This window comes from Rosa chinensis, chromosome 2, assembly GCF_002994745.2.
Source record: "Rosa chinensis cultivar Old Blush chromosome 2, RchiOBHm-V2, whole genome shotgun sequence".
NCBI lineage: Eukaryota > Viridiplantae > Streptophyta > Magnoliopsida > Rosales > Rosaceae > Rosa > Rosa chinensis.
The window spans coordinates 86656347-86682832 of NC_037089.1; the positions used below are offsets into that span (position 1 = coordinate 86656347).

At 39.1% G+C, this 26486-nt stretch overlaps 7 protein-coding genes across 8 annotated transcripts; 6 read left to right on the top strand and 1 right to left on the bottom strand.

Annotated features, from left to right (window-relative positions):
- Window positions 1-506: 506 nt before the first annotated feature.
- LOC112188361 (uncharacterized membrane protein At3g27390) lies at window positions 507-4974 on the top strand. 2 transcript variants are annotated; one of them, XM_024327461.2, is made up of 11 exons: window positions 507-1028; window positions 1133-1276; window positions 1759-1867; window positions 1961-2156; window positions 2253-2383; window positions 2580-2868; window positions 3304-3410; window positions 3497-3623; window positions 3790-3985; window positions 4093-4336; window positions 4457-4974. In XM_024327461.2, exons 2-11 carry the CDS (start codon window positions 1183-1185, stop codon window positions 4719-4721), a joined length of 1758 nt encoding a protein of 585 aa, XP_024183229.1. In that variant the 5' UTR covers window positions 507-1028; window positions 1133-1182; the 3' UTR covers window positions 4722-4974. The 2 variants fall into 2 exon arrangements, with proteins under 2 accessions (XP_024183229.1, XP_024183230.1); XM_024327462.2 differs by having other exon boundaries at window positions 1142-1276.
- Window positions 4975-5155: 181 nt separating this feature from the next.
- On the top strand, window positions 5156-6357 carry LOC112188363 (mavicyanin). The gene is made up of 2 exons (XM_024327463.2): window positions 5156-5736; window positions 5835-6357. The coding sequence occupies exons 1-2, from the start codon at window positions 5550-5552 to the stop codon at window positions 6155-6157; spliced, it is 510 nt and encodes a 169-aa protein (XP_024183231.1). The 5' UTR covers window positions 5156-5549; the 3' UTR covers window positions 6158-6357.
- A 593-nt stretch (window positions 6358-6950) lies between these two features.
- LOC112185313 (putative F-box protein At1g65770) lies at window positions 6951-8369 on the top strand. The gene has a single exon (XM_024323551.1). The coding sequence runs from the start codon at window positions 6951-6953 to the stop codon at window positions 8367-8369; it is 1419 nt and encodes a 472-aa protein (XP_024179319.1).
- Window positions 8370-11013: 2644 nt separating this feature from the next.
- LOC112186853 (succinate dehydrogenase [ubiquinone] iron-sulfur subunit 2, mitochondrial) lies at window positions 11014-13071 on the top strand. Its single transcript, XM_024325388.2, has 2 exons — window positions 11014-11772; window positions 12733-13071. Exons 1-2 carry the CDS (start codon window positions 11099-11101, stop codon window positions 12911-12913), a joined length of 855 nt encoding a protein of 284 aa, XP_024181156.1. The 5' UTR covers window positions 11014-11098; the 3' UTR covers window positions 12914-13071.
- Window positions 13072-13950: 879 nt separating this feature from the next.
- LOC112186852 (ATP synthase mitochondrial F1 complex assembly factor 2) lies at window positions 13951-16533 on the bottom strand. The gene is made up of 4 exons (XM_024325387.2): window positions 16010-16533; window positions 15380-15554; window positions 14415-14692; window positions 13951-14291 (listed from the first exon to the last, which is right to left on the bottom strand). The coding sequence occupies exons 1-4, from the start codon at window positions 16451-16453 to the stop codon at window positions 14184-14186; spliced, it is 1005 nt and encodes a 334-aa protein (XP_024181155.1). The 5' UTR covers window positions 16454-16533; the 3' UTR covers window positions 13951-14183.
- Window positions 16534-21679: 5146 nt separating this feature from the next.
- On the top strand, window positions 21680-24260 carry LOC112188381 (cystinosin homolog). The gene is made up of 8 exons (XM_024327485.2): window positions 21680-21904; window positions 22022-22154; window positions 22696-22785; window positions 22942-23066; window positions 23307-23349; window positions 23559-23676; window positions 23777-23826; window positions 23915-24260. Exons 1-8 carry the CDS (start codon window positions 21786-21788, stop codon window positions 24065-24067), a joined length of 831 nt encoding a protein of 276 aa, XP_024183253.1. The 5' UTR covers window positions 21680-21785; the 3' UTR covers window positions 24068-24260.
- Window positions 24261-25633: 1373 nt separating this feature from the next.
- Window positions 25634-26343, top strand: LOC112189607 (sister chromatid cohesion 1 protein 2-like). Its single transcript, XM_024328950.2, has 3 exons — window positions 25634-25817; window positions 25887-26111; window positions 26199-26343. Exons 1-3 carry the CDS (start codon window positions 25699-25701, stop codon window positions 26341-26343), a joined length of 489 nt encoding a protein of 162 aa, XP_024184718.2. The 5' UTR covers window positions 25634-25698.
- The last annotated feature ends 143 nt before the right edge of the window (window positions 26344-26486 follow it).

Below are 26486 nucleotides of genomic sequence, written 5' to 3' on the forward strand. Positions count from 1 at the left end.
GTGCAAATTTCTAATTTCTTTTCTTACAAGAAAGGTAAAATTTCATTACAAAAATTATTCTCTATATGATATTGACATGTCAGTTTTACGCCTTATTAATATGTTTGTAACTTTTAATGAATCATAAATGTTTCAAATCAATGATTGGGTGTTGAATGCCCATTAAACATGTTTTTAGTAGGTAAAACATAGTCAATCTGTTAATTACTTGTTACGTTTTTCCTTTGATGGCCTATAATTAGGTTAATTATGGCCAAACTATAAACACTGCCATTAACAAAGCAAAGTTGCAGGCAAAAACACCATCAAACATTCAAACAACTAGGCTTGTTTCCTCAACAAGCACCAGCTACCTTAATTTTAATATACTAACTAGCCATCACCAGTACCATTCCACAATTCAAATCCAAGTTTTCAATGCTCCGGAGTCCTCAAGCCACCTGAGCAGTCGCACCAGAAAACATAACTAAAAACTGAAACATTCACAAACGCCTTCTCTTCAAGTCAAAGACACTACTCGCGGTTTCATTGGACATCACAGCACAGAATTGTAGGACATGTCAAAAATGGACAGGTTTCATATTTAAGTGAGCGAGTATATTCCTACTCGCTTTGTAAGCAAGTAAAGAAAGATTAAATCTTTGGGTTCTTTCTGGTCAATTACTTCTGGCAACATCAAACTGGGTTGTGCTGTGGCGCTATTAACAGCTCATTTTCCTTGTTTTGTTTTTCTTTTTTAGGAAGAGAACCCAAGTTGCTTTGCTCTCAAGTGAATAGCACTGAAAAAAAGAACAATTTTTTTTTGGCATAGATAATGGCTGAGAATCCTTACCTGTTATTCTCTGAAAATAACCGCTTCATCTAATCCACCCTCCTCTTCCTCAATTTCAGACCCCAAAAACCGTTTTATTCCAACTGTCTCTCTGTGAGTTTTTCACTTTTAAACCCCAACGTTTAAAAAGTTGAGGCCTTCCAGTTGGTCACTGTGTCATTTGGTGTCAGGAAGAAGAGTGAATCAGAGATTTGGAGTAAGTTTCTGATGTGGGTTCTGCTGCAAATTGGGTTTTGGTTACTGGGTTTGATGTAGTTTGTGGTGTTGTGTTGTTTGTGTTACTAAAGATGAGGTGTTTAGTGTTTGCAGGGATTGTGGGGATCTGGTTTTGGTGAGGAGTAAGGAGGGAGATGGAACCTCCAACTGGGTTTTTGGCTACGCTGTGGAACTTCATCTGTTTTCTGCCTTACTTTATTGGGCTTCTTCTTCTTGGCACGGTTAAAGGTTTGTCCTTTATTTTGGGAAATTGGATTCTTTCCTGTGCTAATTGGTTTTCCTCTTTAATTCCAAACTGGTGTTGTGGTTATATGGATTTGGCTTTAGTTTCAGTGCAAATTTGATTGGAAAACAAGGATGTTGTGTCTCTGTTTGTGGGGTGTAGTTTGAACTTGTAATCCAATACTGGTTTTGGATTCTTGATTTTCATTTCCCATCATGCTGGGGTTGGGAGTTGTTTGGTTTCTTCTCACAACATTTTTTTTACTTGGCACTTCATCCGTGTCTAAAGAGATGGAACTATTGTGCACAGACATGTAACATTACCATTTCTAAAGATAATGTTTGAAGTTGTATTGAGAAATTAGAATAGGAATTGATACATGTAAATGCTTCATTAATGCTGTATTATGAGTTGATTGATTAGTTAGTCACACTGCTCAAAGCCTTGAGGGTAACTATCCAAACCTAACATCAAAGTTTTATTTCAGGAATTTTCTTCTGTCCATTGATTTGCCTTATCATTGGAGTTGGAAACACCGCTATCATATTGGGTCTTTGGCCTGTTCACATTGTTTGGACCTATTATTGCATCTTGAGGTGCATTCCTCTGCCTCTGTTTGTCACTGTTTCATTGTTAAAGAAATAGTACAGTAGGAATACTTTTCTCATTATTCTTTTAAAAATGAGCAGCGCTAAACAATTTGGGCCAGTTCTGAAGATTGTTGTCTGCATAACTATACTACCTCTCCAATTGATCTTGTGGCCGGTGGTTGGAATTGTTGGAAGTGTATTGGGCGGAGCAGCATATGGCTTACTTTCACCAGTATTTGAAACTTTTCAAGCTGTTGGAGAAGGGAAGACCAATCAGTTGTACCACTGCTTTTACGTACGTGTTTGATTATTCAGCTCTTATAATTCTTTTCACCAGTCCTTCTCTTGTTGCCTTCCATAAGAGATATATTTGTTTCTTGTCATTTGGCAGGATGGAACTGTAAGCACGGTTAAGGGAAGCTTCACTGTTGTGAGGGATTTTAAGGATGTCTGTTACCATACATACTTCTCAGTTATGGATGACCTGAAAAGTCAAGGTCCTCCAAAATATTATGAAATCAGGTATGTTTTGCTCTGCCTCTCAAAATGTATGCGAGCTGGTTTAAGTTCTCTTTGAAAAGTAATTTTGGAAGTTAAGGATGAAAGAAAACTGCGTAATGTATTTCGAAAAGCTGTTGTGGTCCAGCAGTTATTTTTTTGCTTAAGTTTATTAATCGCGATCTTTGTTTTAACCAGAGCTTTTCTAAATCTTGTCCAGGTTGCTTTATCTTCCTGGGGCTGTTCTAGCAGGGGTCCTTGGTTTCATGGTTGATATGCCATTGATCTCATTTATTGCCATTTACAAAAGCCCATACATGCTCTTCAAGGGGTGGCACCGTTTGTTTCATGACCTTATTGGTCGGGAGGGCCCTTTCTTGGAAACAATATGTGTTCCGTTTGCAGGTCTTGCTATCCTAGTCTGGCCATTGGCTGTTGTTGGGGCAGTTTTGGCATCTATGGTGGCTAGCATATTTCATGGTGCTTATGCTGGAGTGGTAGTTTATCAGGTTCGTCTGTCTTTGCTTATTCTCACTGTAACGTAGTTCATTGGTGCAAGTCCCAGTAGATCTGTATGTTCACATATTCTTCTTTACTTAGGGTCTTATGGATAGTTATGTTGCTCATATATATACTTTGAATCGAACACCACTTTTGAAACCAGAGAAAAGCATCCCTCTCTCCACACTGGGTTTCGCAAAAACTCCTTTTCAGTACCACAAAATCCTGATAGATGTTGCAGTTGTGGGTTTCTGGGAAGACTGAACTAAGTTGCAGTGCCCTATTATAGTAACTTTGTTCCTTCTTTGTCATACCAAAAATATTAATGTTCATTGCCAGAGAGGCAGATACCATGAAATCAGTTCAGTTACTGAGAGCTATTTAGTATGTCCTTATCACATAATTTGTGAGTATTAAGAGATTATATGACCTTTGGATTACAGGAGTCCTCTCTTTGGATGGGGCTTCGCTTTATCATTGCATCCTTAGCCATATATGATGAATACAGCAATGATATCCTTGACATGCCAGAAGGATCCTGCTTTCCAAGGTCTTTACTCAGCACTCAGAAATTTTGCTGTGGGTTTGTGCACTTTGGCAGTATATATGGATTTATATTATATTTTTTAATGACAGGCTAACCTACCGAAAAAAGGCTGAATCGCTTCCAACCACCTCTCGCGCACCTTCTTTCTCAAAGCATAGATCTTTGAAAAATGCTCCCTCATTCAATAATGCTATGATTGAGTTGAAGCCCCTTGAGGTATTTTGCAAGTAATTACATTTAGCTCTTACTGGAATAAGATATGGACTGTTCTATATGTTCTGGCTGATGCGTGGAGATAATAGTAGATTGTTGACTTTTCAGAATATTCCCTATATAATCTTTAGTTCAGGTGCTGACCTAACAACTTTCATGGCTAATGCAGGTAATGGATAGCTTATTTAGGGAGTGCAAACGATATGGGGAAATCCTGTTTTCTGAAGGAACAATAACTCGTCAAGACCTCGAAGATGCCAAGTCTAGTAAAGGAAGTAGAGTTATTAGCACTGGCTTGCCAGCTTGTTGCCTTCTTCAGACACTCTTGCGATCTGCAAAAGCCAATTCGGCGGGCATATTGTTAAGTAAGTGAAATGCTTTTTCCTTGCCACTCTTACCAGATTATAACTTTTCAGTTTTGTTTTATTGAGTTTTGTACTGTAATTTTTAATTTTATGCTTGATTGATGCAGTTGACAACTGTACTGAGATAACTAGCTCAAACAGACCAAAAGACACAATCTTTGATTGGTTTCTCAACCCCCTCTTGATCATCAAGGATCAGATCAAAGCAGAAAAGCTTACTGAGTCAGAAGAGTACTACCTCGGCAAATTAGTTCTATTGAGTGGTGATCCTGTGAGGTTGAAAAACTCAAACATCGGCTCACCACCTGATTCAGAACGTAAACAAGCTGAACTTGATGCATTGGCTCGAAGGTAATGAATGCAAATACTTAGAGAAGCTTCTATTTCCTAATTATTTTTAAACCCTTTTCCTTTCCCTTCTTGTTGATGTTTGCCATTTTGTTATTCATCATTACTTATCTTGTCATACAGGCTCCAAGGTATTACTAAATCAATCTCAAGATACCCAACTTATAGGCGCCGGTTTGAGGAGCTTGTCAAAGCCTTATCTGATGAACTTGGCCAGAATAATGATGGTAGTATCAAACCAACCAGCGGCCCCAATACCATTGCAAGATCAAAGAGTGCCTTTGCCCGGTTGTTCACCCAGAAATCTTTTAGTTTTACAAGCAAAACAAGCAATCACGGGGGTGATCCAGAGTCACAAGAAGTCGAAAGAGATGTGACCATTGCATAGTGAAATGTCTCACGTGCCTACAGCCATATTGATTTTTAGCCTTTTAGGTATTAACTTTGTTCATGCCACAACGTTTACCGTCTTGTTCAAAATTGGGACGGAGAAAAAGGTATTTTGATTCCCTTTTTTTTCTTTTTCTGTTATGTATACAAAATATATATACACTTAATGTAAGCAGATGCATATGATAAAACAGTTGTAATTCCTTTCAATTGAAATTCATTGACAGTATGAGTGAAGAATTTGATGCAACTAGGCCTGTGAAGGTTAGCAACCCAGTTGCTTCTATAGAATTGCTTTTGTTGAAAGCATATTGTGCGCCAATGATTTAGTTAAAATTCCAAGTGCTTTTACTGAAGACACTAGAAAACTGCTTCTTCATCGTCCGGAAAACAGAAAAAATGCTTCTACAATCTAAAAAGCTCCTTAGTTTTAGTCTCGGCAATACTAGATGCCGAGTTTGTTGAAGAGTCATGAGTCCCAAAGTTCATTTCTCTCTCAACTTGGGAAAATATATAGTTTACCTCATACGTAAGAAATTAAGAAAAATGTAAATAAAGGGAGTAACTTTACTTGACCAAGTCAAAACAAGTCCCAGCTTCATGGGTCACGTCGCCTCCCGAGTCCCCACTATCTCAGTTAGTGTAAGTAACTACCTCTTCCACAACTTCAATCCCCTCTATATATTAACCCTCGTAAACACTTCCATAATTACATTTCACCTAGTCTTCTTCACACTCCCGTAATTACATTTCACCTAGTCTTCTACTAGTTTTGCATCATTCTGAGATTGAGAGAGAGCTAACTCTGAGACTGAGAGACCCTCCTATGGCTGCTTTTAAAACAAGTTTGTTCTGGCTCGTCATTTTCATCTCTCTTGGGAACTCGTTGGTTTTCTCAGCTTTTGAGTTCCAGGTTGGTGGAACTCAAGGTTGGATCGTCCCTCCAACCAATGACAGCAAGGTCTACAACGACTGGGCCTCAGAAAACAGGTTCCAAATCGGCAACGCCATCCGTAAGTATATGTATAGAGCAATGTTAGGCGAACCAGCTTTTTAAGTTTACGGTTCCATTTTGTTTCTCATTGTTGTGTTTGTACATTGTTTTGTGAAGGTTTTAAGTACAAGAAGGACTCGGTGATGGAGGTGACGGAAGAGGACTACAAGAAGTGCAATTCAAGTCATCCCAACTTCTTCTCCAACAATGGAAACACTGTCTACAGGTTTGACCATTCGGGGTCGTTTTACTTCATCAGTGGGGCAGCCGGACACTGCGAAAAGGGGCAGAGGATGATCGTTAAGGTCATGTCGACCGATGAGGAGTCTCCGTTGGGCAAGAAATCGGCTGGCTATCGTGCTGCGGTTTACGAGCTTGGAGTGTCCAAACTTGTGTTTGTTCAGTTTGTTTTGTTCTATGTTGCTTCTTTAGTGTTCTAGGGTTCTAGACTTCTAGCTATTTAAGTTGATCATTTGTTTTTTGAATTTAATAATTCGGATGTTAATGTTGTTTAATCAATTTGGTCATTTTGTCGGTTTGGATTCTAGGATTGTCTACTGTCTTTGTTTATTCCTCTAGTCTAGTTTGGAATTAAGTACTATCTTTGTCTAGAGTCTTTGTTTTCATCAAGTAGCAGATATTGAAGTACTATTTGAATTCATGAATGTTCTATTTTGGAATTAAGTACGATCTTTAGTGGTTAATTACGAGAATTTAGCCATTTAATTTTGAATACCCTATTTCTCAATATTGCTAATTGTAATGCTGAAATGTAATAACCATGCAAAACGTTTAGGAGTGATATCAATTGTCTGTGACAAAAAAAGCACTTCTTCTGCATCCAAATTGGGAAACCAAACGACAATTAGAAACAAAAATCAGTACAATCAATATAGAATCGAAGTTGCACGTATCGGTATACACAATGAGGAACAAATTAAAACCACATCAATCTTCGGAGTATCTTATAATGAGCTCTTTCATTGTCAGAGAAGGAGATGTATATGAGGTTGGTTTCTTCACTTTCTTGTCATAAGAATTCCACATGAACTAGGAAACAATAGAACTAGTTGATGAAGGATTATGACTACGATCGATTTCCTTGTTCATCAGGGATATGTTTTCAGCCCTTTATATTACAGCCACTTCTTAACTGGGATTTTCATTCATTGCTCCTAAAAAACCAACCTCTATTTCTTACTTGGTTCGTTCTTTTCTTTGTTTGAGGCCAATATGAGAAAGCACGAGAGGGACTATGGGGTTTCTAGTTCAATTGCAAATAAGCACAAGACAGACGAGAACCCAAAAGAGGTCCGACCAACACTGCCAAAGTCCAAGCACAAGCATGCAAGAGATTCTGGGGATTCTAGTTCAATCGCAAAGAAGAAGCTGAAAACTGAAGTAGAAGTCTCTTCAAGTGGGGAAGGGAACCCACTGGCATGTCTTCCTCCAGATGTTTCCTTTATGATTCTTGATAAGTTGTTCGAACCCACCGACCATCTTTCTTTCGCTAGGGTTTGCAAAGATTGGTGCTCTATTTCAAGAAACTATAATATTGCAACTCAACGCTGGCACAAGAAGGGCAAGTTGCTTCCCCTTTTCTTGGTAAGTACTGAATCCGAATCGACAGGAAAGACTACCAACCATGAACTCGAAGCATATAACGTTTCTAGTGGAAAAAGATGTTACGATAATATTCATTTTCCGGTCACTCATGGAAAGAGGTGTTGTGGTTCTAGCCATGGTTGGTTGGCCATATTAGATATAGAAGGCATATGTCTCTCCATAACTCTGGTGCACCCTTTCCAAAAATCAGTGGAAGCCATCAAACTCCCTCTTTTGGATTTCATGACGACCAAGTCGTTGCAGTACTATGACATTAACCACTTAAAGAACACCTACCAAGAATACATTCGAAAGGTTATCTTGTCCTCCGATCCCATCTTGAATCGGGATAATTATGTTGTTGTTGTGCTCTACGGTTATGGTGGTTCAAAGTTGGCTTTCATCAAAGGAGGACAACAAAGATGGACTTATCCCGATAGGCGTCAAAGCTGCCTTAAGGATGCCATATTTTATAGAAACCAAGTTTATGCAGTTGGCGGAGGCGATGGAAATGAAAAAATCCTCTCATTTGATGTTAATAGTTGTAATAAACCTTCAAAGCCTCCAAAAGCAAACCAGCGTACGCCTAATAATGTCCTAAAAAAATGCGCTGCTAGTTCATATCTTGTGGAATCAGTCGAGGGAGACCACCTATGGCATGTTAGAAGACTAGTTTCTTATTCAAGGAGAGCCGATAAGTACATTGAGAGGTTTATGGTTTACAAGGTGGCGTTTGAGGACAAAGATGGATCGGTTGTGGAACAAGTAGAGGTACAAAGCATCGGAGACGAGACTCTGTTTGTGGGTGCATCTCATTCAATAGCCATCCTGGCTTCGAACTTTCCTGGGTGTAAGCCAAATTCCATATACTATGCCACAGAGGAGCCGTATTGTTTTGGAGATCCGGACCACAAAACCTATCATATATCTAGTCTAGATGATGGAACCATCACGGAATATCAGCAAAACCTACGCCGGCATCCAAGTTTACATTTAGGAATTCCATGTGGAGTTTGGATTCTACCAATGTTTAAGGGACTATTCTAGCTACTCGCTCTTATTTCTTTTTGCCTTTGAAAGTATACAATTCAATTGATTCAAGTTACAAATACATTTAGCGGTATATGTTGGTAATCCAAATTAGCCATTTTCACTGAAGAATCTATACCTTGAATGCATAACGTCTTTCAAGTTCTTGGTATACAATATTACATTCCCAATGACTGTACAAGTCACTGAAACCAAAACATGTTAAGAAATCTGATACTAATACAAATTGGCAATTCAGAAGTACTAGCTAGAGAAGATCCTAAATTTGAAACATCCTACATTAGATATATATGTGTAGACTATTACCAAAGAAGTATAGGGGAACATGGAAATTAGATGGCCGGGGGAGGGGGGGTGGGGTTGGGGTTGTTGAACAAGGAATGGCGAAGGAGATACATTGATCTTAATTCATGGCCACCATGCTGCTGCTGTTGCTGCAATGCCAGCATCGATATCGATATGGATTTCAGTACTCAACAGATCAAGCCAACAGATAAATTTCGATCAAAAACAGCAGAAAAGCTTTTTCTGCATCCCAAAACATAAGAGAACCAAAGACCAATGAGGAAACAAAAACAATGCATTCATTAGAATCAAAGTACAAATTGATTTCTTGGGTACTTAAGGGTCAATAATACGTACCTTTGGGGCATCATCACTGTTGTTTTGGGGCTTAAATGAATGCTTTTTCGAGTTCCCGGGTCCATTGTTCATTTTCTGGTCTCTAGCTTTGCTAAATATCACTGTAAACCCTTCGGCCGAGGCTGGATTGTTCACATCCCACTCTCCAAATTTCGGCAGAGGTCTTCCTGTATCTTGCTGCACATCAAAAACAACACATTAATTCAATGTAGGCAAACAGAATTTATAATTACTATTGGAAAGACATGACAATGGTGCCGGTGTTGTTCCGGAAATGAAATCTTACCGATGCCATGAAAGAATGTGTTGCAGAATCAAAGGGAGGATGAAGGGACTAATTGACTTTGAAAGAGGGATGAAGAAAAGCCAGAATGTGAGAATGAGAAAGACAGAAAAACAAAGGCTGTAGTGGTTTTTCCTTTGAGGCCTAGGGTTTTTTTGTTTATTCACATACAGCCTGTTTGGGTCATAGATTTGTAAGTAGTTTAGTAGCTAAGTTTGATCAAAAAAGAAAAAGAAATAGTTAGTAGTTACCACATTGTTGTAAATCTTAGTTGTCCACACCATGAATAGCCATGGATTCCTAACAATATTCGACTGGCATTGTATAACTTTATCTCTTCAACTCTATGTTTAGGCACCCCCCACCAGAAGAAACTTTTCTAAAAACATAAATAGGAGTTCATTCAATTATTCAATGCTTGTTTATGGGCTTTGGAGACTCAATCTTAGGTGATTTGATTAATTTTAGACCTTTAAGTTGTAGCCCAGTCTTTGGGCATCTTTGATTTTGGGCTAGAGGAGTGAAGTCTTATTGGCTTCTCATCTCAAAATTGATATAAATACGAATGAGACACAGAGTCGTATTAAACATAAATTCTATCATTTTGTATATAAGTGAATTACACGATGAAATGAGTTATTCATAATAAACTCGTCACTTAAATTGTAAATTGTTTAAATTGGATTGGGGGACTACATTAGTGCATAAATGTGATGGATCATGTTAAAAACCGCTCACTTGCCTTAGAAGGGTTTGATCCCAAAATCTTATTTTCTTTGGATAGATAGAAAAATTGTGATATAGTGGACTACCTCTCTGGAGCTTTGACTTGGCCCCTCTCCCATGAATGCTTATCTAAGACAGAATTTGGACATCTAAGAGCAAGTTCACTCGTTGAGCTTAACCGGTCAAAACTATTCATTGCTATTGTTGCCTTGTATTTCCATTATTGAGCTTAACCAGTTAAATATTGTTCACAAAATGTCACGACTAGTCAAGTTTTTAGTCGAGTTCAAGCTCAACAGGTGAACTTGCTCTAACCTATTACCAGTATGTCAACAGCATCCGCCTAATCAAGGAGGCTAAGACTTGCCAACTCGATTTCTTTCGAGAGATTATTTAGAGCACTGCCGTGCACTTGCACCAACATAAATGAATAGTTGATAATAAAAATACACTTTTTGTTTATTAAAAATAAAGTTGATAATAAATATCAAGGGTTGAGATTATTTTATAAGGGTTGGGTCACTTACACCGTCGGTGCATAGAATAATTTCCAATTTCTTAATAGTTAAATTAGGTGAAAACGTTAATTTAGTGGTTGAACAATCGAGAACATCACTTATTTCAAAACGTAGTAAAAATGCTAGATCCCATATATTACATATCACAATAACATTCAACTCGATATTGTTCATTTCGTGTGGATTTCAAGTCGCGAGTTTTAGATGCAAAATGGGCAACCTCCTCGGGACTTGGGCCATACCCGTCCACGATGGAGAAATTGTTCGCTGCCACGTACTAATCATCTAAAAGTGGTGCATCCATGGCGTCCACGCGCCTATAAAATTAGACACCAAAATCAAAAGACTCCAAAGAAGCCACGTCATCACCAAAAAATTAATCACGGCACTGAATGGATAAAATTACAAATAAGCCCCTCGACTCCTAACCTCCCCTAAACCCCATTTATAACCCCATTTCCGTCATTTCGCAACCATCCTCCTTTTCCTATCTCCTCCACTCTCTCAGCCTAAACGCTTGGAACTGTTGGACTTCGATTCTCTTTCTCTCTGAAAAAATGGCGACGGGTCTGTTACGGAGGGCCTTCACCGGAATCTCATCCTCACCGGCGCCGACGGCGGCGAGGTACGTCCTTCTCCGGGCCTTCGCCTCCGAGCCGCAGACCGACGCGGCCGTCCCGACGGCGGGTGACACCTCCAAGATGAAGACGTTCTCGATTTACCGGTGGAGCCCCGATAACCCGACGAAGCCGGAGCTGAAGGAGTACAAGATCGACCTCAAGGAGTGCGGCCCTATGGTCCTCGACGCGCTCATCAAGATCAAGAACGAGATGGACCCGAGCCTCACTTTCCGCCGGAGCTGCCGCGAAGGGATCTGCGGCTCCTGCGCGATGAACATCGACGGCTGCAACGGCCTCGCCTGCCTGACGAAGATCGAGTCCGCCGGTCCGGCCACGACGATCACGCCGCTGCCGCACATGTTCGTGATCAAGGATTTGGTGGTGGATATGACCAATTTCTATAACCAGTACAAGAGCATTGAGCCGTGGCTGAAGAGGAAGAGTCCGGCGGAGGAGCCAGGGAAGGAGATTCTGCAGACTAAGAAGGATAGGGCCAAGCTGGATGGGATGTACGAGTGTATTCTCTGTGCTTGCTGTAGCACATCGTGCCCTAGCTACTGGTGGAACCCTGAGTCTTATTTGGGGCCAGCTGCTTTGCTCCACGCCAATAGGTAACGATTTTCAGCTCCATTTCCGAGTTTTGTTTATGATTTTCCGTGAGATTTTTAGGAGTTTTGATTGACAGCTTAGTAAATTTAGCTCAGGTGATTGATAGCTTAGCTCAGTTTTAGCTCAAATGCTTAATGTGAGATGTGGATGTTCTTGTTGCTTTGTGTAATTGTCAAAGTTTTTGGCTTTTCCTCTATTGCATTTTGATTTTGTTTGATAGCATTCGTCCAGCATAGTGATATTCATATGAGTTGTGTTCATTGATGGAAAATTTGCTGCTTCAGTACCAGAGTATTGTGGTTATGGGAAAAGAAAACGGAAAACCTGTTTCGTTTGTGTTTTCAAAACGAATTGTTTATCTGTTATGTATTTGAATTGCCATGCTTTGTTGGTAGGCACAAAAGAGAACTGCTTATGGCTCTGAAATCTCATTCTTTTCATCATTTCAGTGTGTGACTGAGATTCAATAATGTCGGTTTTGTTAGTTATGGTTAATGTGACTATCTGCCTTGGGCAGCTCATTCATAGAGAACATCAAATATGTTGAATTTTAGTTTTTAGAGAACCCTAAGGAGCTAGTAACTTGATGCTGTGATATAAACTAATAATAAGCTGCAGTTTTGTGAACTCGAGCGCATATTATGTGACTAGGTCCTGCTAAGGAGAGTGTTTGGAAGGTGATGGGGTTTTGCTAAAGGCTTATATAATATGAAATTGCCTGGGAAATAAGTACAAGTGAAGTATAATATGAGACAATTGCATAGCTGAGATAATGTCTCTGCTGATCGTCTATTGTATGCCTAATCTGATGTTTTCCAGTTTGATGCCTGTCAAAGAATGTGTTGCTTCTTAACCAGAGAATTGAGGCTTCAACTATGCATATGGCATCTTCGGTAGTTCTGCAATTGCATTGGTGTGGATGAAAACACAAATGCTGAATCATTTTGTGTGGTGTTATGCAGGTGGATAGTTGACAGCCGTGATGAATATACAGAGGAGCGACTGGATGCAATCAATGATGAGTACAAGCTATATCGCTGCCATACCATATTGAACTGTGCTCGTGCCTGCCCAAAGGGCTTGAACCCTGGAAAGCAGATCCAACATATCAAGCAGCTCCAGCTAGCAGGAGCTAATGCTTGAGTGTCTGAGTTTGTAGGAGCATTTGATCAGTTATTGTGGGAATTTTTTGAGAAGTTATCAACTTCATGTTTTCTGCTAATAATTTGTGAACTGATTTCATAAAAATGGGAATGAAGCATGTTGCTTTTGTTTATACATTAGGCCCCGTATTTGTCTTTCGCTGTGAGCCTGTAATTATCTTGTTGTTCTTCTGTGCGGAACCTTCATTTCTCCATAACATTGAAATAAACCTGCTTCAAATTTAACAGAATCCTGTCAACATTTTATAGATACCCATGCCCCCATTTATGCTTCTATAATCAGCTGTGAGACTAGCCTCTCAGAAAGGTATCTTTTAGATATCTTAGTTGAGCTTTAGTGTTTGTTCATTGGAAAGATAGAGTAGATGGGTTTTAGTTAAGTTTTTAAAACCACACAACCGCTATGATTGTTCTGTACCCCTTAAAAACGAATAGAACATTATATATCTAGCAAAGATTACATACTTGTATTCACACATTTATGGGATGATTGATACATATAATTCTCAGAAATCATATAGTACAGATTTTCATAGATTGTGACTCGTTTCAAAATGGGTTAGGTTCTCCTCTCCTGAACTGAACAAAACACAAGCCTCTATATAAGCAATTGCTGGTTAGAGGCATTCACCTATATATCATCTGTGGTGATAATGAAGCTGTTAGTGCTAGCTGGGTGTTTGCTTTGTATGACCCTTATGGAAGTGAGGACCAACCTTGTTCAAGCAAGCGCACGCCCTTCTTTTCTCGTAAACCCTCAAGATCTCGAGCCGTACACTTACGTTACGATTACAGGTGATACTCCAAAATCCTTCATCTATTCCTTTGAGACTACTGTTATGAATTTGGTGGATAAAAGTTTCTGAAAGTTTCAAATGTAAAATTTTCTGCAGGATGCAGCAATGACTGTGACACAGCCTGTTGTGATTGTGATATAAAAAAACAACCTCCGTTGTGTGTGCAATGTTGTAAAGAAGAGCCTTAATTTCAACTCCGAACTAGCTTTTGCACCTCATATTGTATAAGCAAAAGAAATTTTTTATTGCACTGATATAACAGACTTGATTATTACATCACTGATTTAATCTGATCTCATAAATAACAGGATCTCACAAAATATTGGGCATCTTGGTGTTGTAACTTTCTACAGATGTATAACATCGTAAACATTGCAAAAAACCCTTCTTAAGAGGTTAGCTCTTGGGAAGATTTAAGAGTAAGAACAGAACTGGAGAAAAGATGTACAAAGATTAAATCCTCCTTGAAAGACCTAGGAATACAGCAGCTGATGCGATCTGTACTTTGAGATCAGCAATATCTACATCATGACCACCTTCAACCAGACCCCACTTGTCTACCTGCAAAAATAAGAAAAGGATCTTTTAAGACTTCGCAGGGAAACCATTATGTTGGTAAATTCTTACAGATATCCAAGGATAGTACATATCTATGAGCATAGAGAAATAAAGATCAATAGGAACCTGAAAATCTTCTTCAAGTCTAATTAGATCTATTGCTTCTTCAATCTGCAGTTTCCCACGAAACAATCCAAGAGCAATTGTTAGGGAGTGTGCTGCTCCTGCAATAGCATCAATTGCTGCCAATTCACACTCATCTGTTTTCTTCAGTAGGGTTTCTACAGCTTTTAGAAGTCCATCCTCCTGCTTTCCACCAAAAAAGCTGGAGTAAACAACAGGCTTAAAGCCAAATTCGGACTCCAGCCAATCAAGTAATGGATCAATCTTTTCCACTTGCCGTTCTACAAAAAAAGAAGAGAGGCACTATAAGTTGCAATGGCCATACTACTGTCTTAAAACTAAGAAAAAGATCTATGTGCAGACTCAGATGATCATATGTGAAAGCTGCCATATGTGAAAATAGTGATGCCCTAATCTTCCAAGCCAGTACAACCAGTTAATCTTAATCACAAATACCTTCTAGAATTATTTTTGAAGTAGATATCATAGCAATTGATTCAAGCTATTCTGGTGGAGTTTAAGATGGATATGACCAGTGATCTTAAAGGGGTTTTTGTAGCTAGAACATTACACTCCTTTGTACCAAAACAGTGATATCTGGTCTTAAAATAAATGGTTAGAACTTAGAACAAACTTTATGTAGTCGTTTTCTTGTTCCTGGCATTGACATTTATCCTACCAGTAACCAGTGTGACTGCAACCTATAAAGACGATGTTCTGCCTATGAATATTATGATGAAAACAACATGTTCCATCAAACGGAGATCAACGGATGAATGCTCACTTAGTAATAACTAATAAATATGCAAGTCTGAAAGTTATTATGTAACACGTCCATTGTACAAGAAATGAAGCAGATTTTAGATAGTGATACTTTAGTATTCCTTAAATATAATAAGTAAATAAAATATGACACGGATGAAGACTCAACAGAACAGGTGACACAGACCTGAGAAGAAGCAACATACCATGGATGCCGCTTGTCAGCTCATTGTCATCCGGGGCGCGACAAAAGACTAAATCTTGATTGAATCTATTTATCAAGTATTCTATAACCTTATGCCGTGTGATAGGAACTCTTTCAAGTGCAGTACAAGCAAGCTTCATGAGAGGCATCGTGAAGGGCCTAATCCCATCTATTTCCTAAAATTATCAAAGTTCCATCAGCCTAACCGTCAGGTTCCCAATAACACACAAATGCTTCAAACAATTCCAATACACTTCAAATAAAAGCCATTTGATGAACAGTAATTCCAAAACTCGCAAGAACAGTAAGTTCAATTTCCAACGGAACCTACTACTGTTACAATTCAACTTTAAGACTTCGGATTTGAACTGAGCTAGTACTAATGCGAACAAGGCATATTTAGACTATAAAGCTAAACCCGTTTGAACTAAGCTATCAAATACTTATAATCATACCTGGAGAAAACAATTCCAATTTTAAGTGCAACCCATTTGAGCAATGACCTTACCATAACTAAGAAGCTAAACACTAGGCATTTCAGCTAAGTTTCTACACTAACTTCAAGTAATCAATTTCTAATTTTGAGTGAAACCCAGTTGAGCAGAAGCTTCCAAGAGCTGAAAACACACACCTGGTATTCCCACTCAGCAGCAATGGCCTTAGCTAAACCCAAAGTCGGAAGCTTTAAGGGTCTCTTTGATGGAGTCTTGAGCGTCCGATAATCAAGCATCACCGACCATCCATTCCCGTCGTCGGCCTTCCTCGTCGTCACTTGGTTGTAGAACCTCTTCCCCACCACCGACCCCGTCATGAACGACATCGGCATCGTCACCGAAGACGACGCCGTTTCGCGCTTTGAAACGGAAGAAGAGGGCTTGATGTGTATGCTGTCTTGGCCGTCGGATGAGAAGGTGAAGGAGGAGGAGGACGAAGACTCGCCGCCGTCGGATTGGGGTTGCTCGGCGGCAGTGGCGACGGCGGAGGTGAATTGGCGGGAACGAGAGGATAGGGCGGTGGTGATTAGGTTGGGGTTTGGGATTGATTTTAGGGTTCTGTTTATCAGGAAATTGGCCATTTGGGATTTTGATTTCAATTTGAGCTTGGAGGAAGTGATTCTGGTGCAGGAGTGTGAGCTCTCCACTTCCAGTAGGGTTTTTTTTTGGGGCGAAAGAGGAAAAATGGAAGATGTAAGGGACTCATTGGGTTGGGCCAGTTGCACCAATTTCCTTGGGCCATTGTAGAAAATAGGAGTAGTCCATCAATAATAGGGCATCTAGGCTTGGCTTGTTGGTGTTGAGGACCAGGCTTGGTTTAGAGGTTTCAAACTTGACCCGACCTATTTGAGCCCAGGCCCGATATCTCTGATCGGCTAGCGGTCTAAGAAATATTGGATCTGTAGGCAGCCAAGGGAATAAAGACGGGTTTACTGAACGATAAGGGATTAAGGTCGAGGTCGAGATCTGGGAAATGTAAACGATCGCACCCTAAACCCTAACTCGCGTGGGCTAGTAAAACACATTTACTGACCCTTGCATTACCCTGTTACACAAACGGCGCATTTTTACCACACGCTGTTAGTAACGATTGTCACTTTAGGAACTTCAGTTGCACTATGGTGCATGGAATAAGCTCCGCTTGGAAAGTGTTACAACGACCTTCAATGAGAGGGTATTGCGAAGCCATCGAAACATCATAAACTCAAGAGTAGCAGAAAGATCAACACTGAGCCAATTTATAACGAAGGTGAAACTGCCATCAAAACATGTTTTCCAGATGAGGAATAGTCACAAAGGCTAATCCCGCTAACAAAAGTCTGGTTTTAGGGTCTAAGCAACAAGCTAGATAGTGTCAAGGCAACCATTTAACAAGAATATTAGCCAAAATACGCCCATCTGCCCATTCTAGCATGGTATCACGTAGGTTTTCTAGCATCGGATTTCAAGATATTCCTCAAGCAAACCATCAAAGATCCAAACTAAAGATAATCTGGAATTAACAGCACACAAGTTGGTCCAAAAATTGTCTGCATAACATCTCAAACTATATGGTAAGAAACACAATTTTCTCATAATAGGGAATACTAAGAAAGTCAGGAACTCTTCAATTCGCAGGTCTAATTCCCACTCAAGCAGAACCGCCACTGCGAACAGCTTGAGACTTCCTGGATTTGCTGGTTGCCAATTTGGGGGTCGGGCTGCAATGAGATCAACATGCCTTACGAAAATGGGCACACGAGAATCAGGTGATTAAACTTATTTGCTTGCCGCATTTGAAGAGAACTGAGGAGTCTACCGTACCTCTAATCCCTGCAGAAAGAACATGAAATATAAATACTTATCTAAAGAAGAAAGAAAAACAAAATTTGAAAGTTAGTAGCTACTAGTAGAAATTTTTATTCTTACAAATATTAGTCTGCGGGGATCAATGGATGCAAGCTCTTCCATCACTTTCTTCAAGTCACTGCTGTCAATGATAGTGGGCAACTTAGACTTTCCTTCAACAGCAAGTAAAATTGTAACCTATCCGCAGCAAGTAAAAGCAAAAACAAGTTAACCCTTTTTCCTTTCTAAAAAATGTTCTCGCAATGACATTCAGCCGAGATCTGAAGTTCAAAGTGTTTACCTCTACATTGTCATTGTGAGATTCATTAGTTGATCTCTGACTTGTTGTGCTTTGAGTTTTCATATTGTCCACATTGACAATGGTCTCTTCATCATATCTAACCGTCTCTCTGAACACAAGTTGATTAAAGCATTGCTGTGCCGCTGCTCTAGAGAACTTTGGTATAACCACCTACAATTAAGCATTGATATGAGAAGCTTAACTCAGTCCTTATCACTGATTTCTGACATATACACAAATTAGCAGTTGTAGCTAGTAAGTATACATAGTTTCTGTTTTAACTTGATCTACATATCAACATATGTCATAGTTTCTGTTTTAACTTGATCTACATATATATGTCTATAGACACACTTCAGCCAAAACCAATCCAATTCAAATAGATATTTAAAATCAATAGCTTTATATTCACACATGAGTAACAGGAAATGCAATAATCAGGTTGCCGAGATAGAGCTGGTGCTGTATCTATAACCAAAAGATTTGGTGAAAATGAAATCAGAAGACCTGAAGGAAAGTATCGTTATAACCAAAAATAAGGCCTTCTTCTTTTGACTCACCACTCAAAACACATCTCAAACCCGTAGGTGTAGAGGTATCTGCAGTTTCAGCGATCCGATTAAGATCCGTTTGCACTGCTCGTCCCGTGTTCGATGAAGTAACCTTATATATATCACTCAAATGCATAAGTACATATACACAGATTAACTAATAGTGTATATGCATTCTCATATACCTGAAGCTGGAGCTTGACAACACTTGTTTGACCTAGAGAGTGAACCCAAATAGCGATGAAAACTGTCCCGAAAGTAAACAAGGCAGCCTTGTTAAGTGACACGCAACAAATCCAAAAATGTAGAAAGTAATGATCGATAAGGCTGCAAACTCCAGATCGGATCATCGTAGGACGTTGTGATTGTGGTCAAACGTTTAGATGGATTGTGCAACGTCGTACGGATGGGTGTCAAGCTTCTACCGACCCGACCTGCAGGAGCAGCCAACGCTGCTGAGTTGGGATTGTACATGACTAACAAACCCAACAGCACGGCAGCCATTGCTGGTTTCCTCAATGCCTTGTGACACTTTTCCCATTACTTATTAACGGCGGCGACTGTGAAATTAGGGTTTGGCCTATTATCTTTAAGAACATTGAGGAACTAAGACTGAGAGGGATGGCCTGATTTAGAAGCGCGTCATTGAGGTATTCACTTTGAAGCGCGTCATTCATGTGCGTTGTCATGAGAATGATGGCTTTAGCTTGATTTGCTTCAAAAGCAGTAGCTTGGTCAATGGAGAGCACGTTCTGACTAGGCTCTTGGATAGCTTCCAGAAGTCCATCAGCCTTAAGATGTTGGCGCACATCTCAGACCCACCTATGGTATCTTGTGCCAGTTGTCTCTAGTAGAACAAAGTTCAACTTGTTCAGGTAACTCATCCTGAAAAACAACACAAGATTAGGGTTAGTTTCGGAGCAAAAAAGGGCTACCACGAAAAGCTATTAAATTTCTGAGCGTAGTCGCTTCCAAGAAAATCCGATTGCAAGAAGGATTTTGGATTAGATCGAAACAACGATGTATGTGGTCGATCGTTTTCTTCTCAACAAACTCTAAGTTTGGAGGACTCTACAAGCTCCAAGCTTGGAGTGAGTACGAACCCCCACAGTTTGGCTTTTGGTCTCCCCTATGAAGAAGAAAGGGGGGTAGAAGAAGGGATATTGGAAGTCCCCGAGAAAAGAAGAAGAAATTAAAAAAAAAACTTCAAAAACGGGAACTTTTAGAAAAAATTACCTTAAAAGTGGCCGGAAATCTTAACCGAAAAAATTGGCCGAAAAAAATGTCGCCGGAAGTTACTGTAGATGGCCGGAAAAGTCGCCGGAAAATGGCCGGAAAGTTGCCGAAAAAGTCGATGGAAAAGTGTTGACAGGCATTGACTGGCCGTTGACCAGAGGTTGACCGCAGGTGCTGACGTGGCAGTCTGGATGATGACGTGGCAGGCTGACTGGACGCCTGCGTGGACGCAGACGTGGCAGGGAATTATGCGGCTTGGCTAATGCACGTGGGCTTCGTTGGGGCTGCTGCACGTGGGCTCGACTGTGGGCTGCAGCAGGTGGGCTTAACTGTGGGCTGCACATGATCTCCTTTTTTTTTTTTTTTCTTTCTTTCTGCCGGTTCAGGTCAGGTGGAAGCCGGTGGCCGGTTCAGTTGAATTTTGGCCTGTTCCGGTGGTGATTTTTCAGGTTTCGGATTTTGGGGACGAGGTGCAGCTACTGACAAAAGATGGCAGTGAAGGGTGGACGGGAAGATGGCGAACCACACAGGAGATCCTTGGATTTTTCTTGGGAGGCCGGTTTGAACACTTCCGGTGGCCGGTTTAGATTGATTCAGGCCGGTTTTGGGGGTGGTGTCGCCGGTTCTGGGTTCCTGGGATTGAGAGCTTCAAGGTAGGCGGCGGTGGTTAATTTCTGATATTTGAAGGTTACGAATTTAGGGTTTCAGGGTTAGGGCTCGTGCTGATAATGTGTTTTAGGGAATCAGAAACTGAGAGAAATTTACTGCGTATTCTCATTGATAATAGGGGCCTCTTTATATAGAGGATTACAATGCATAGAGTTAGAATCATACAAGGAAAGAGAATCTCTAGATTCTTCTAATTGAACCCTATTACCACTAGGTCAAGTAACCTAGAGTTTGGATTAAACAGAAATAAAGATATCCTTAAACACTAACTTTATTCTTGTATTAAATTGGGAGGCCATGTATAGAAATTTGTTGTGTTTATCTAACTATTTATACATAAACAGAATAATATAAGGAAAATGACTATTTTTTTCTTCTTCTAATGCATATATATCTGTTTTGGTCATTTAACCTACCTACAAAATCTAATTTGAAATATAAAATAATATGGATGTGTATTAAGTGATTAGGAGTGTGTATTTAAAATTTCTCGAATTTATAAAAGTTGATTTTACGGTCAAATATGTATTTTTCTATTTAGATGAATGTGATATTAAGTTGATATTGTGAAATAGGCAGTTAAAATCTAATAAGTGAATACGATGAATCTATGGAGAATCTTAAATCCTCACATATCTTTGAAGCATTTATATTCCTAGAGATGACGATTCATATGTGATCGTAAGTTCTTAGAAAATGTTGATGTGGTCATCTCCTCCGAGCTGCCTATTATTCTTGACCACGATTATAGCTTGCAGAAAATGAAGCTACTCTTAAGTACTAACTAACGTATGTCTTAGGCCGCAATCCAAGACATACGTTGAGCCTATTGCATTGTATTTTACAACCCACATGTAGATTAATTAAGAGAATGAAACATCTTACATACTATACGAACAACGCAAGGCGGGTCAGCTCCGAGATTGGCAATGTGGCATGAAATCTCTCTCATTGGACTTTTCCAAATTAAAATCATTACTAAATTTAACGTTTATGAAATTGTGCAGAAGGACATCATATCTATAAAGAATTGAATAATGAACATGGCTATGTAATGGCCTCGATTCATGAACGTACCCTCCTGAAAGGCTGAAATAGAAATATAACCAACTTTGTGGAAAATAAATGAACAATGGGAGGAAGGCCACGTCGTCAGTGTGGGCCCACCTGAATGGCGCCAATCGAAAACCCCAACACAGATATTTAACGCATGCAAACAAGTCCTCCTGCATCTTTTTCTTCTCTCTATAAAGAAATTCAAGATTCCTATTTCCCTGGGATTTCCGCAGAGTGATCTTGAGAATCGGTCGGAACTGGGATATTCAGACGATGGCGTCGTGGAATTCGATTCAGCTGGAGATCACATACAGAGTTCTGGGGTGGTTGACTTTCACGTTTTGGGCTGTCGGCTTCTACCCTCAAGTGTTCTTGAATTTCCGTCGAAAAAGGTACGTATGAATACGATCATTTCCTTCACTTCACCTGAATTCAGTTCAATTCAGAGATTTCGTATTAATTTGAAGAGTTTGTTCACGGCGACGGCGCCGGCGGTGCTGATTAATCAGTGTTGTGGGGCTGAGCATCGATTTTGTGGTGCTGAATTGGACGAAACACTCGTCGTATCTCATTTACAACGCCTCTCTTTACTTCAGCTCCGCCGTTCAGAAGCAGTACTTTGAAAAGTACGGTTTCGGAGAGGTTGGTAATTTATTTTTCCCGCCCTACTTTTAATGTTCGTTTATTTACATTATTACCTCTCAGGTTGAAATTGTTAATCAAGCAAATGTTGTTACGCACTAGATTCTTGAGCTTAAATAGTTCAATGGATACAACTCATATAATTTTAAGAACATTTTTAACAAATTAGGCCACATTACTGGTGTTATGAGTATATATGTACTGGAAGTGCATGATCGTCTAAGAGAGAGTAGTTCTTTGCTAGAAGAGAGACTGTACGGGGAAAAGTGAATTTGCAAACGGTTATTAGATGAGCGATTCCCTAGTATGTAAGTTTAAAAGATGAACAATGTGATATTGCAACAGTGATCTTAGTACTAATTAACACGTACATACATATATAACTTTGTTTTTTTTTTTTTTGATGCATTGAGTGATAGCAGAGGAGCAACCTCTCTAACACTCCAATTTATTAAGCCAAAAAAGAAAAATTCGAATGACAGTGGAATATATAACTTTGTATTAGTTAAAAGATGAAGTCATTTTGTTTGTACTGATGCAGATGATACCTGTAGCTGCAAATGATGTTGCTTTCTCTGTTCATGCCGTTTTTGTAACATCCATTATCCTTTTCCAAATTGCAACCTATGAAGTAAGTAAATAATCATCTCCAATTGTCTCCTTGGTTAATTTTTCAATGCGGTATATATTCCATATCATATATATAGCCTGATCATTTTGTCACACAAACTAGCTTCACATTGGTCTCACCTTAATGTTGTTCATCGATATGGCTTTATGTATGCAGCGAGGAAGTCAGAAAGTATCCAAGATTGCCATTGGAATCGTCTTTGGTGTGTGGCTATTTGCTGCAGTTTGCACCTTGGTTGCTCTGCCAACTCATTCTTGGCTTTGGCTCATCTCTATCTTCAAGTATATAAGATACAGTTACCTTTTATTTTTGTGCAGTTGCAGTTTCATTTTAGTACTGTCAGTGGCAATTATGACAAAAATTTAGTTTTTGCTATAGAGTTACACGATCATGATCTAGGAGCTTGGAATTAATTGAATAAATGTATCATAAGATTGGTTTTGTATGGTTCTCAAAAAAAAAAAAAGGATTGGTTTGTATGGAATCCCTTTCTAACTTCAGTTAATTTAATTATGCTGCAGCTCAATTCAAGTTTTTATGACAGTCATCCAATATACTCCCCAGGTTTAGTACTCTCCCTTAAATATATAGTTCATGATGGTGTCATTGAGAGGCTATATACGTTAGTTTCCTAGATAATCCCTATTTGACATAGAAACTATAGTCTACATATAGTACTGTTCACTGCTGAATGAAGTTGTATTTGTTTTAAGATTTGCAATGAAAGACAATGTGCCTGTACTAATACAGAATATATTTTGAAATGAATATAGGCATACATGAACTTCATAAGAAAGAGCACAGATGGATTAAGTATTTTCTTTATTCTACTTGATCTTTCGGGAGGAGTGGGAAGTTATGCACAAATGGCTGTGCAGTCTATTGATCAAGGTTCACCCGCATCTCTACCTTAACCAAATATATGTAACTGTTGCAAATTAATTGACATCCAGTGGATTCATATTAACTTGTTTTGAATTTGTGCCTGCAGATTCTTGGGTGAACTTTTATGGAAACATAGGGAAGACACTGCTATCTTTGGTATAAATGGATTGATATTGACGTTTCAACATAATCAATACATATTTTCTGTCACTTATGATACTCACCGTGGTTTATACTATTGCAGATATGTGTATCATTTGATCTTCTTTTCATTTGCCAACATTATGTTCTGTATCCTTCCAAGAAGCCATTGATATCTCCTAAAATGATCACCAGCAAGGAGGACTTGGAGCCCCTTGTCAGTTCTAATAATCACCAAGTGTCTGAAAATGTCTAGAACTTTTGTTTTGCTGGTGAAAATTGTACAAGAGCTTCGTTGGGCCCAAGATGTATGATTTTATTTTGTAATGATTCTGCAAAAAAGTATTGTTCTGACTTTCTGTACAGTATAACCGGCCACTTGGGTCTCAAAATTTTGTTTGGGGCTTAGGGTTGAAGTATGAATATATGGGGTTTTGTTTCTCCTTAAATTGGCATTGCCTAAACTGATTGGGAATTGGAATTACTTACATTTCTCTGCCTTTTTGCCAATTTGGTGGACATTGCCCATATGAGGGTTTATCGAAACAGAAGTAACGAAAACATTATTCAAGGCAACACCAGCCGTACTCCTAAGACAACAAAGAAATAGCTTGATGCTATATGCATGTTTCATCTGATTAGTATGCATTGGACAAGAGGTGGTTAGCGCCTTAATGGTTCGAAGAGTTTTGTGTTCCTTGAATGTGCTCGACTTTAATCACACCACTCATCATACTTTTTTAAGAGGGTGGATACCCAAATTTGTAAAACATAACTAAGTTCAAGAGTTCCTCTATGATATATTAATGTACCGATACATTAGGTAGAGTAGCTTGATATTGAAGGAAACTAGCTCAATTAAGAAGTAGATTAATTTGAGATCAAGTCAATTTAGGGCTAGTTTGAGATTGCTGTGACTTAAAAAAAAAACGCTGCTGTTGTGTTGTGAGAATAATCAGCTGTGAATTAAAACAGTTTCATGTTTGGTAAATAATATTTTTAAAAGTGTTGTCAGTACATAAAACAACTGCAGAGTGTGTTTTGATCCATAACAGCTTCTAAAAGCAACCTCTAGACTGCTTCTAAAATCTTCTGCCAGTGACCAATAACTTTTAATTAAACTTGCTTTTTATTTATTTACCAAACACAATAAAATCTAAAATTTTGAACAAAAGCTGATTTTTTTAAAAACGAAGCAATCCCAAACGGGACCTTAGTCTACTTGATATATTGATATATTAATATACAGTATAATTTTTCTAAGTTGAATCCATCTAAAGCCGGAATGAGTAATTTGTTTGATGAGATATAGGATGATGCCATTGGCGCCTTACAAATTAGAAAACATGACTAAATAAAACCTTCATATCCATTATCCATATGAAAAAATCAAGCCTTTTATAAGAAACTCAATGAATATGCCCATGAAAACGGCCTCATTCACAAAACCTTGGAACTGCAGACTGCTAAACTAAACTGGCCATCACCTCTACCCATACAAAATTACAAGAGAAAGAATTGGGTGGGGCACCCGCACTGCCACGTGGTGCGGCAGATCAATCACTGTCCAGCAAGAGGGTCTTTTGGGTATTGTACATTTAGAGAGCAAAAACAGTTTCGAAAAAGAGGAAAAAAAAAAAAATTCTGATTGTGTGGCCCCAAAGCCAGTGGAGAAGTTTGGGTACCAATCACTGCCCACCTAAGAATTTCTCAAATTACAAACCAACAAAGCCAAAACTTAAAGGAAAAGGCGCCAATCACAGCCCGGACACGTCACCAAATGGGGCCCACATAGAGTCAAACAAAGAAAATAAACAAAAAATTCTTCTTCCTCAACCTCTCATTCCGGCAGAGTGGGAATTCCAAATTTGCAGAGAGAAATCAAAAATGGCGTCTTGGAATTCAGTCCCACTCGAAATCACATACGAAGTTCTGGGTTGGTTGGCCTTCATTTCATGGTCCATCGGCTTTTACCCACAAGTCATCTTAAATTTTCGCAGAAAAAGGTAAAAACTTTCATTCATTTTCTTCTTCAGAATTTCACCCACATTGATTTTTACCTCAATTCGTTATAGAGTACTAGCCTACCTACTTCTGAGTGTTGTTCGAATATACTCGAGAAAAGTTGAATATCTTTTTGATGACTGCAATGAAGTGCTACTAGACATCAAGAAATTTGTGTCTAGCACAAAAGACAATGCACCTGCAGAAATGCTGTGTGCGGCTTTCAACTCTGTAATCATACCGGATAGGTTTGAACTTGATGCTTTTGATATGGGGTGCCTTGAAGATGTCAGTGGGTAAGTTGCATATCTCACGTGCATGTAATCAGCAATTTCCCTGTATGTTGTAATCATACTTAACATATATGTTTCATTACATTTCAGTGAGCATTTGGCATCTCACAAAGAAATCACACTTAAAGGCATTAAATTTGTGGTCCTCGATGTTTCATTACTTTATTTTAGTTTGTACAATTTCACACAATTTCAGCATGATATGGAACAGAATGTGCAGAGTGGAACGGAATAGGACGACTTTCATCAGAAATAGTAAGTCACGTACTCATGTTCATGCTCAACTATATTGTCAGCTCCTTTAAGCCTAAAATAATTTCATTCTACTTCCATTTCACTTGTCATGAATTCTTTTTCATATATTTACTTTTCTCCTTT

Bases quoted from the DNA above. Each gene is read 5' to 3' on its own strand.
- LOC112188361 (XM_024327461.2), top strand. From the start codon at position 1,183: ATGGAACCTCCAACTGGGTTTTTGGCTACGCTGTGGAACTTCATCTGT. The intron at 3,411-3,496 runs GTCTTTACTCAG...TTTTAATGACAG, and splicing joins GAAGGATCCTGCTTTCCAAG to GCTAACCTACCGAAAAAAGG. The intron at 3,986-4,092 runs GTAAGTGAAATG...TGATTGATGCAG, and splicing joins TTCGGCGGGCATATTGTTAA to TTGACAACTGTACTGAGATA.
- LOC112188363 (XM_024327463.2), top strand. From the start codon at position 5,550: ATGGCTGCTTTTAAAACAAGTTTGTTCTGGCTCGTCATTTTCATCTCT. The intron at 5,737-5,834 runs GTAAGTATATGT...TGTTTTGTGAAG, and splicing joins CCAAATCGGCAACGCCATCC to GTTTTAAGTACAAGAAGGAC.
- LOC112185313 (XM_024323551.1), top strand. From the start codon at position 6,951: ATGAGAAAGCACGAGAGGGACTATGGGGTTTCTAGTTCAATTGCAAAT.
- LOC112186853 (XM_024325388.2), top strand. From the start codon at position 11,099: ATGGCGACGGGTCTGTTACGGAGGGCCTTCACCGGAATCTCATCCTCA. The intron at 11,773-12,732 runs GTAACGATTTTC...GGTGTTATGCAG, and splicing joins GCTTTGCTCCACGCCAATAG to GTGGATAGTTGACAGCCGTG.
- LOC112186852 (XM_024325387.2), bottom strand. From the start codon at position 16,453: ATGGCCAATTTCCTGATAAACAGAACCCTAAAATCAATCCCAAACCCC. The intron at 14,693-15,379 runs GTATGTTGCTTC...CTTTTTTTGTAG, and splicing joins GCTGACAAGCGGCATCCATG to AACGGCAAGTGGAAAAGATT. The intron at 14,292-14,414 runs GTTCCTATTGAT...TTATTTTTGCAG, and splicing joins GACTTGAAGAAGATTTTCAG to GTAGACAAGTGGGGTCTGGT.
- LOC112188381 (XM_024327485.2), top strand. From the start codon at position 21,786: ATGGCGTCGTGGAATTCGATTCAGCTGGAGATCACATACAGAGTTCTG. The intron at 21,905-22,021 runs GTACGTATGAAT...CTGATTAATCAG, and splicing joins TTGAATTTCCGTCGAAAAAG to TGTTGTGGGGCTGAGCATCG. The intron at 23,350-23,558 runs GTTTAGTACTCT...AAATGAATATAG, and splicing joins TCATCCAATATACTCCCCAG to GCATACATGAACTTCATAAG.
- LOC112189607 (XM_024328950.2), top strand. From the start codon at position 25,699: ATGGCGTCTTGGAATTCAGTCCCACTCGAAATCACATACGAAGTTCTG. The intron at 25,818-25,886 runs GTAAAAACTTTC...AATTCGTTATAG, and splicing joins TTAAATTTTCGCAGAAAAAG to AGTACTAGCCTACCTACTTC. The intron at 26,112-26,198 runs GTAAGTTGCATA...ATTACATTTCAG, and splicing joins TGCCTTGAAGATGTCAGTGG to TGAGCATTTGGCATCTCACA.